The 10,105-nt window shown below is 49.5% G+C and overlaps 1 protein-coding gene across 11 annotated transcripts in view; it reads left to right on the forward strand.

Annotated features, from left to right (window-relative positions):
• Positions 1-7,839, forward strand: part of EBF3 (EBF transcription factor 3) — a 128,466-nt gene extending 120,627 nt beyond the window's left edge. For 3 of the 11 annotated variants that reach the window (XM_017537871.2, XM_037741796.1, XM_017537873.1), the window contains 5 exons: positions 908-1,085; positions 2,144-2,332; positions 2,736-2,933; positions 3,966-4,078; positions 5,186-7,839. In XM_017537871.2, the coding sequence (XP_017393360.1) occupies positions 908-1,085; positions 2,144-2,332; positions 2,736-2,933; positions 3,966-4,078; positions 5,186-5,203 (696 nt within the window). In that variant the 3' untranslated portion in view covers positions 5,204-7,839. The remainder of the gene's footprint in view (positions 1-907; positions 1,086-2,143; positions 2,333-2,735; positions 2,934-3,965; positions 4,079-5,185) is intronic. The other 8 variants (XM_017537875.2, XM_037741795.1, XM_017537877.2 and 5 more) reach the window with 6 other exon arrangements.
• Positions 7,840-10,105: the final 2,266 nt, after the last annotated feature.

The raw sequence follows: 10,105 nt of genomic DNA on the forward strand, positions 1-10,105 counted from the left end.
CGCGGGCTTCCTGGACACAAGCATGCTTTTCCAGTGACTCCATGGGAGTCTGATGTGAGAATGGCTTCCCGTCCTTGCCCTCATGCTAGGGTCAAGTAGAAATGATGAGCTGGTGTCAGGACCTGAAAGCAGAGAAGCTTGTCACAGGGAGAACATAGCCTTGAAACCCGTCTGCGGTACACAGTGGCGGGTGGACAGTGTTGGTGCCACTGGGAACCATGGGTGCCCCACAGCCAGTCTCACCCAGCACGAGGTTGGGGGGTCCTAGGGCAGGGGTGCCAGGGCCCTCCCTCTAGATGCAGCCCTGGTTCTTTGACTCTGAGCCCAGGGCCTTCCCTGAGAGCTGTCCTGTGCATCATTCAGGGATGTTTGTTGGGCTGTGGGTCCCAGGACAGAATAGAGCAGATGTTGCGCCCTTTCTCTCTCTCTCTCTCTCTTTTTTGAGACAGAGTCTCACTCTGTTGCCCAGGCTGGAGTGCAGTAGGGCAGTCTTGGCTCACCGCAACCTCCGCCTCCCGGGTTCAAGCGATTCTCCTGCCTCGGCCTCCTGAAAAGCTGGGATTACAGGCATGTGCCACCACACCTGGCTAATTTTTAGTAGAGATGGGATTTCACCATGTTGGCCAGGCTAGTCTTGAACTCCTGCCCTCAGGTGATCCATACTCCTTGGCCTCCCAAAGTGCTGGGAAACAGACATGAGTCCCCGTGCCCAGCCAGATATTGCACCCTTTCAAAAGTGCTAGTAAATGATTTTCCTAGGGAAAGCTCTTTGCCCCTTAAGAAAGAGATTTGGTCATGGTCTGGGCAAGGGACAGGGGATGCTGCCATGGTAGGCCCCAAGAGTGCGGCCAGCTGGGCTGGGCCTAGCCTGGGGTGACGGGCCGGCTGCTGCTTGCTCCTGCTGCAGGAGATCATCTTGAAGCGAGCGGCGGACATCGCCGAGGCGCTGTACAGCGTTCCCCGCAATCACAACCAGATACCCACCCTGGGCAACACCCCTGCGCACACGGGCATGATGGGCGTCAACTCCTTCAGCAGCCAGCTAGCTGTCAACGTGTCGGAGACGTCACAAGCCAATGACCAAGGTAGGCCAATGTGCCAGGCGGACCCCTGCCCTGAGTGCCCTCGGCGGGTTGGGTGAGGCCTTAGCTGCAGAGGCGTGTATCCAGGGCCGGCTGGGGAGTGGCTCTCTGGCTCTGCTGGTTCCTTCGCTCAGGAAGACCTTGCTGCAGGTCCTCCCAGGCAGTGCTGGGCCAAGAATGCTCAGAGGGCCCAGTAACTAAAAACGGCAGCTCACTGGCTGCCAGACGGGTCACTGGTATTCGCTAGAAGTTTCCCTCAATGTGTTCAGAAGTGACTTTCTTTCCTTGGAAGACTGGGCTAAGCCATAGGATAGCCACAGCCAGGGAGCCAAGGGGAGCCTGTGTGGATGTGCTGCCCGCTGGGATTCGGGTCTAAGTTTGGAACAAAAACTTGGAGAGAGACGCCCATTTCCCCGCTCTGCACCTTGTCCCACAGTACAGCGACCTGGGCTGGCCAAGGTTGCTGCCTCTTGCCGTCTGGGTCCATTTTTGTTTTCCTGGTTGAGAAGTGCGCAGGCAGCGAGCTTAGAAAATGCCTCCACTGTGCTGCTGATCTCGCTCCCATCCCTCCACGCTCCCACGGTGGGAATGAAGCTCCCATGCCCCCGACTGCCCCCACGTATAGAAATAGCAACCATACAAATGAAGACCCCCAAACAGCCTTCCAGGGGAAGTTACGGCCACAAACAAGCTCTCCTTGTCAGCCATGGCATTTGAAGGTCTACAGAGGCCACAAGTTCACAGAGTGTGGGGGGACAGACCAGGAATCCGAGCTGTTGATAATTGCCTCTAAAGAGAAACGTGAAAGCCACTGACGGTGAGATCGAAGCGCGCCCCGGCTGGCTGTCGAAGCCAGCAGAGACAGGACGGGGCTCTCGGTGAGACAGTGGCAGCAGGGTTGGCGTGATAAGGTCATCCGAGCTGGCAGCAGGCGCTAGAGCGGTAGAAAGCGCAGGGTCAATTAGCAATGTGGAATATATGACATAGATTCTCGGGGAACCCCCCCCAAGTGTCTGTCGCTGATAATAACGTTATTTTTGGCCGGGGGGGGATTTCAACAGTCGGCTACAGTCGCAATACAAGCAGCGTGTCCCCGCGAGGCTACGTCCCCAGCAGTACTCCCCAGCAGTCCAATTACAACACAGTCAGCACTAGCATGAATGGATATGGAAGTGGCGCCATGGCCAATCTAGGGGTCCCTGGCTCGCCTGGATTTCTTAATGGCTCCTCCGCTAACTCTCCCTACGGCAGTAAGTGTCTGTTTTTGTCACACGTCATCACGCAGATTCATATTCACTACCGAGTCGAGTGTGTGCATTGCTTGGATGTTCTGTGGTGTGAGCTACTGGATAAAAGGAAGGGTGGCCCTGGAGGCTGGGCGTCAGAATGGCGACCGTAAATTGACCCAAAACGGGCCCGATGCGATCTCATTGGAAACCAAAAAAAAAATCGGAACAAAATGGGCTGCTCAATTGGAAGAGAAAGTCCAGTGCACAAGAGCTTGCCTGTTATCCAGAGTGTGGCCGAGCCAGACGCATGTCATGTTGTGTTCTCCTGCCCCCGCCCCACCCCGTCTGAGGCGAGGCCTTGGTGCCCTCTCGCCGTGGCGCTGTGCCACGGCCGCGCGTGCTGACCGTGTTTGCTTTGTTGCAGTAGTGCCGTCCAGCCCCACCATGGCAGCCTCTTCGGTCACCCTCCCTTCAAACTGTAGCAGCACACACGGCATTTTCTCATTCTCACCTGCCAATGTCATCTCCGCAGTGAAACAGAAGAGCGCCTTCGCGCCCGTGGTCCGGCCCCAAGCCTCTCCTCCTCCTTCCTGCACCAGCGCCAACGGGAACGGACTGCAAGGTGAGGGTGGGGCGGGGCCGGGTGCTAGTGCCGGGTCCTCTCTAGGGGTGTGGATGGGAGTGGGGGGGCGGGCTCGGCCTTTCTCCTGGCACCTCCGTGACCGCTGCATGTTCTCCCGTGGCCCATTGTGATGTGTGCCACCTCTGCCTGGTGTTCAGAGCGAGGACCCCTGTGCACTGAGCCCCAGCAAGGACCAGATTCCACCTCTTGGTTTTTGACCAGCTCACCCCTCCGATGGCACCTAGTGTCCTCACGGTGGAGCACCCTGTGCCCCTAAGAGGGTGGGACCACGTGAGAGAAGGCAGGATTGTGGTGAAGGTGGCTGTGGTCATTGTTTGCCTGGTTCAGCCAGTGGGCCTTTGCCTGGAGCCTGCCACTTCCTAGTGTAGGGTGCAGCCCTGCCCGCCGCTCCTGCGCTTCCAGCCTCCTATGCACAAAGCAGCGAATACAGCCCCGGCATGGGGATGGCGGGGCACCATGCCGCTGTGGAGCCTGCCCTCATGGCCCTGAGGTGGGGCCTTGGTTCTCCACGTTGTCTGCTGGACCACGCATCCAGCAAGGCTGTGCTGTCTTTTGGAAAGGTGTGTGCGTCTAGACCCAGGGCCAGGTGTGTCCCAGCACCAAGTTGCAGTCCTGTCTGTGGACAGGAGCTGATTTTCCTAAGTGATCTCTTTCAAAGATTCAGGAGGGAGAATGGCCTGCCCTGAGGGCACCGCTGTCCACAGATGAGGCCACATGGAGTGGGCATCCTGTGCCGCCCGGCGCCTAGCCCATTTGGGCTGTACAGGCTGCATGTGGCCCATGATGTGTGGGACAGGCAGAGCCACACAGGTGCCCCCAGGCCTCCTGAGCTCTTGAGTGGCCCTTTGTGAGGTGCTGAGGCCCGCAAGCACTTGAATTGAGTGGCCGTCACCTGGCCTCTTTCAGACACGACCTTTGGTATATGCTCCTCCCAGTGACTCAAATCCAGTTACTCCTTTAGAAACATGAACCCATTCAACCAGTATTTACTGAGCACCTACTATGTACCAGGCTCTCTGCTGGGTGCTGAGGACGTAGCTGCGGAGAAGACAAACTGGCCCTTTTGTGAAGTCGGTGGCATATTTCACTTTGATGAACTAATGCTCAAAAAAGGAACTGGAAAGGTATCAGTGATTTGAAATCATTGTCTTCACAACATTCGTTAGTGTATGAAGGGACGCCCAGGTCCCCGGAGTGCTGCCAACTGGCCTGAGTGCCATCAGCGGGCACCGCACCAGGGTTGCTGCAGAGGCAGGTGGTGAGGTGCCGCAGCCTTGCCCGCGACACGGGGTCGGGCCGGCTGAAAGATGGCACCTCCTACGCGGTGTGTACACGCACAGGGCTTCCAAACCATAAAGTTGTAACGGTGAGTCGGAGACAAATTAATATTGTTGAAATTAATGAACTGAGAAATTGAAGCTCACGTCACTACATGAACAAATGTATTAATATCTTATACATAAATTAATGAGAATGATCATTCTGACAAAAATTAAACAACACCCGTGGTAAAAGATTTTAAATTACATTCGTACCAGGAGTTCGCGTGAAAGCATCAGCCCCACTTGGCGTTTTCGTGCAAAGTTTTCTCCTCTTTACTGAGAAGAGAAAAAAGTTCCCGCCGGCAGTGCCATGACTCATGTCTCTCCGTGGCCCTTGCCTGGAGGTTCCAGGGCAGGTGGGCTGTGAGTGGCTTTGATTCCGGAGAGCCCTGACTCACCATTACGATACAGAGAGATGACCGCACGGCCAGAGCCCAGACCTGGAAGCAAGGGGGAAACTGAGGCCTGTCTGGTTCTCACGTAGGGAGTGAGAGCGGGGCCTGTGAGCCGGCCTTGGCTGGTGTCACGGGAGTGATCAGGCTGGGCCACCTCTCTCGACAGAGTGGGGTCTGGGCCTCCGTTGGCTTTGCACCCTGCGCTTATCAGCGCGGGAAGCTGCAGCCTTTGCCGCAGTACCAGAAGCCCCTCCCTTTTCTAGAAGAAGCCTCTCAGGAGGGCTGCAGGAGGGACAGCACTGGGGGATTTTTGTCCCCAGGTGCGCCCCCCCTTGCCCCTACCAGGAAACAGATTCCCCAGCACGCCCTAAACACGCCTGAGGCTGGTGAATGGAATCCTCCGAGTCCAGCCTCCCAGTTGCATAGCGGGGAAGGGCAGCCCCACCCGCGTTGGCATGGCGGGAGGGCGCGTGCCGGGGGCCTGCAGTGACTGCTCTGTCCTTCTCTCTTGCAGCTATGTCTGGGTTGGTAGTCCCGCCAATGTGAGGGACTTTTGTTTACCTTCCACAGCACCCAGCATCAAAGGACGGACTTCAGGGGACACGTTTAGTATATTAAGACATGCTGATGGAAACAGTATCTTCAAAAAAATCAGCAGCAATTGAAATGCTACAAAAGACTTTGTTTAAAGATTTTATTTAAACTATTAAGAATCAACATTCAAACAGCCTACTTCTTCATGAACAATTCCATTTTATTGACTGAACTTTTCTCATATTTTCACATTTCTCAGTCCTGAAGAATAAGGAAAACAAAGCGACGCCTATTTTGTATAAAGTTTCTGACTCCGTCTTGGCCATGTCTAGTAATTGCTATGTGTTGGGAGAAACTTTGTGAATGCACCATTTTGATGATCATGAAACACTGATGAAAAATGCCTCCAAACATTTTTCTGTACTCATACTTAGATTCACAATGGTTGTGTATCTCTATAATGTGAAATATTTTTTTGTGGTGATAAAAGGGGGCCAAGGAGGTATGAGCCATCAGACTGGAAAAAAGGATGACAATGTGATTAGGAGAACTGGGGTGGCGGGGGGGGGAGGGTTTATCATTGCTTAACTTCATCTTAATGAAATGAAACTTTGTAACTTATTGTAGTTAGAAATTGTAACTTTGATATTGAATTCTCTTGCCTTCAACAAGCACACTGACAGAGAAAAAATGCTACTGTCTGTTGGTTCCAATATTCTCCCACTGCTAGAGCTTCCTGTTAAGCAAATGTGAGCTGCACCATTTTTTCAACTTTTGCTAGCACTGTATACTATTGCATTCTTAGGCTACTGTGCGGTCTATGTTTCTTGTACCAGAAATTGTCCTTTTGACTTCTAGATCCTTCTTCCCTAATGTGTTTTGTATGTGGTTATAAAATTGTAGACTTTTGTGATTTTGCCAAAGTTGTAGCTAAATATTTATACACTTGTCTTGAATTTTTTTCAGATCCACTTAAAATATTTAGAAACACAAGTTTTATTCCTTATGTGTCGTATAAGGAATAAAATGGTCTTCATTTGACACTTTCCCATGAACACTTGCAGTTGGTAAGGGACTTTATTTTGTAACATATCAATTATAAATATTGTATTTATCTTTGAAATTTTGTACATTGCTTTTCCCGCCTTTTCCTTTTTCTTCTTTCTTGTCTCTGTTGGTTTCTGATCATGGCCTGGCGTTGTGATACTGGGACGAGCATTAGCCAAGAACTTGTCTCTTTGATCCGTTTCGTTAAGATGAACCAGTGTCTTTACTTTTCATTTGTACTTCGAAAATATGCTATTGTTTAGACTTTCCATCCTTTTTTTTTATTTTGAGGAAAAGTCAAATTCATTGTTTATTTTTATATTATTTTTAAGTTATCTGAACAAATACTTTTGAAAAAAAGTTTGTTGTATAGTCAAAACGGTGCCACCCGGCCGTGACAAATCCTAGTAGATTCTGTGCATGTGGAGCGGCCGCGAAGAGGCGACACCATTTGGGGCTGTGTCCTTATTTTATTTTTTTGTAGAATGTAAAAAGTCATTTTAGATGCCACCCATGACTTTGCCACATAGCTGAACTGTGTTTACTGGAAAAATTCAGAGGCCTAAAGTTTAAAATAATAAAATTTACTTCTGATGTTTTAATTAAAATGTTTGCCACATTAACTTCTCTGATGCCTTAAAAGTGGACTTCTTTAAAGAACCTTTGTGCTATTTTATCACAGGCTTACACTACAATTGTTAATAAATATTTCATTTGGAGACGTATGGTGTCACACACACACACACAAACACACAGACAAAAGCACAAGCCCGCTGCATGACCTGTCTCTCCTTTCTGGGAGTATTTCTGCTGCGTCCTGCCCCTCCTGGGCCTACCTCCGATTCAGGGAGGTTTCAGGAGGACCCCAAATCACTGCTGGTTTTTAATTATTTTTTTTAACAATACCTTTTTGTGGTCAGTTCCAACAGCACTGTCTGTACTTTTAAAAATGGAATGGCCTCCTTCAGATATTGTGCCTCTTACTGCCAAACCCACAGTGAGACCAAAAGTGTCAGGTTTTTTTTCTTTCTCCTTTGCACTAAATGCTTTGCAGACACGGCACAGCAAACATTTTGCAAACTGCAGCAGAAATTGAATTTAAAACAAAAAGGAGGGACTTTAAAATACCTTCTTGACAAAAAATCAACAATGCACAACTTAGAAAGTGTTCATTCTAGGGACAAAATAAACAGAATGTCCCCAGGAGTCAGAAGGTCACAGTCCGGCTTTGTGATGGTTGACAAGGCCTAGCTACACGGGAAAGCCTGAGAAGTCACTTTGGAACTAAATTGCGTCCGTTTTATTTCGTACGAGTAAGGGTTTGATCTACAAAAGAGCTCACATGTATGCATTGAGAACACCCGCCCGCTTCCCCGTGCCTCACTTGGTTTGTGTTTTAGGTTAAGTAATCAACGCTCACATCACTTCACTGTCTCAAGACTGAACGCTTCACTAAATGGTAGATTTTACTGTTAAAGACCCTACAATAAAATTGTTTTATCTGTACATTTTTTCAGATATTTAACTGTATAAAAATGTTCATTTTACACAATATTTAATTAAAGTATTTCTTGTCTGTGAATTTCACTTCTGGCGATGTTCTCTGTTTTGATTATTAAAATGACGGACTAAACACACATAAAACTTACATTGGGGTTTCATTTGCATGTCTGGGTTCCAAAGCTGCAACTTGGCCAAGATGAAAATGATCCATCCGTGGAAGAACTTTCCACAAAGTTACCCACCGTCCACTCTCTAACCTGTGTAGAGACGTTCAGCAAATTGTCACTTATGCGGTCCTGACCCCCAGAGGTACCACCTGTACATGTGCTGCACTCCGGGTGATTTTTCTGTGTCACAGATGCTCTGTGGGCCACAGTAGCACTGGGGTGACACAATCACTGTTGGGGTACTTGTCTTTGAGAACTCAGACAATCCCAAGGCTCACTGAGGGGCTTTGTTACACACTCCCTCCAGACCTGCCCCAGGCCCTCTGCTTCTGAATAGCATACTGGCAGGTAGGGAACAAGTGCTCCAGTGACCCCACACACACATTGCTTTTGGCTCCACAGTTGGGTTCCACTGGGCAAGAACCAGGCTTAGGAGAGTGACTGCAACAGCAAAGGCTCTGGAAGGGTGGGCAGACACCAGGGCACCCAGACGCATGTGCTAGCTAGGGTCTACACAGGGGCATGACTAATTTCACTGCCACCACAGTGGCACAGTGGCCCCCATGCACTAGCTGCGGGCATTGCTGTCTGCTCATTGGTAGCCAAATGCACCAACTATAATGAGATCTGCCATCAACACTGAGGTTCTAATTTACACAACGATGTTCAGCTCCTTCGAGTTTCCCATGCTCCCATTTTACTCCGTATTTTTTCATTTTCTCCTCCATGAAAGGCTGCGTTTGCATGTTTTGGCTTGCAGCTTTATCACACATACACATAAGTGTGATCCAAATTAGTACTCACAAATGTCATCTTAATTACTTGTTCTGCTGAGCAAAACAGGAAACAATTATTCAAAACATAAAGAAACTTGTGAATACCTTTTTCTCCTGTCACTGACAATCAGGTTCTCATTTCAGCCTTAAAGAGACAGCAAAGAGAAAGGCTTATAAGGTACAAGCCTGAAGTCTGCCCACTCCCCTCCCCTGCAGGCTCCCTCCCAAGTGGCTGGAGGCTGGGGCTGGGGCAAGCAGTTGCTGGGCAAGTCACCTCCTTCCCACTCTGCCCTGGTGCCACAAGTACCCAACACCCTGTAACTTGGGGATGGAGAAATTATTTTCTGTTTGTTTGTGTTTAAATCAGAAGCAAGAACTGCATTCTTTCAAAATGCATGCCAATTATTGTCAGGCTGCCTTTTAAGGTCTTGCAAGCTTTTAAAGATTATTCAAAGCACTTGAAATGGGCTTCAATCTAATGCCTCATTTCATTGCATTAAACAGCCTAGTTAATAAAGAATCAATATATTCAAAGGGCAAGGTTATCTTTTGTCTATAAGGGGTGGTGTCATTCTGAACCTTTTATAGTTCAAATGCTGAAAAAGACCTCATGAAATCCATACTCATCAAGTGGGTCAACGAGAGCGGTAAAGAGGCCCCTGAAAGGGAAGAAAGGCTGCTCTCCTCTAAAACAACCCACGCCTTATCTTGCTCACTCGGTGCACCCAAAGAAGTCCTCAGAAATGTCAATTTCTCATCAAGACAAGAGGCCATGATGATCATTTTTTCCAGAGAATACATACAATTAAGAGAATGCAGAGAGGCGGCAGCGACAGTGATTTGTGGCTTATTCCGGCCCCACGAGCCGCGATCTCCCTCCCAGCAGATAAAAAGGGTTGTTGATAACTGAAGTGTCAATATGCCGAAGAGTGATTTTTGAATGTGAGTCCTTGTGCTTTGAGCTCGCCAGGCTGATCCCAGGCCCTGATAACGGCGCAGCTGCCAACGGACACCACAGGTTGGCCCTCACAATTAATGCCATGAATAAATCACACAAAAGAGTTGGGATGCTTTATACTCGGTGAGACAATCCCCTGCTTTACCCTTCAAGGATTCCTTTTATGTTGGAATAAGGTTGCTTTTAATGAAATTTAAACTCATCAGAGGAAATCAAAAACCTCCAATCAGATTACAAATTGATTTTTTGGTCATTTGTCATGTCCCAGCATAGAGCCGCAGGTTTCACAGGGAGTGAGTTGCCGCCGTGGCAGGGCTGGGAGTGAGCATGGACGTAGCTCCCGCTCCCACCCCTGGCCTAGGGACAACCCGTGGCTGGGCTCCTTGGCAGGCAGAGGCAGCCCTGGTGACTCCACCTGTCCTGCCAAGTATGGCCAACTGAACCCGTGA

Source organism: Cebus imitator, unplaced genomic scaffold (genome assembly GCF_001604975.1).
Source record: "Cebus imitator isolate Cc_AM_T3 unplaced genomic scaffold, Cebus_imitator-1.0 Scaffold107, whole genome shotgun sequence".
NCBI lineage: Eukaryota > Metazoa > Chordata > Mammalia > Primates > Cebidae > Cebus > Cebus imitator.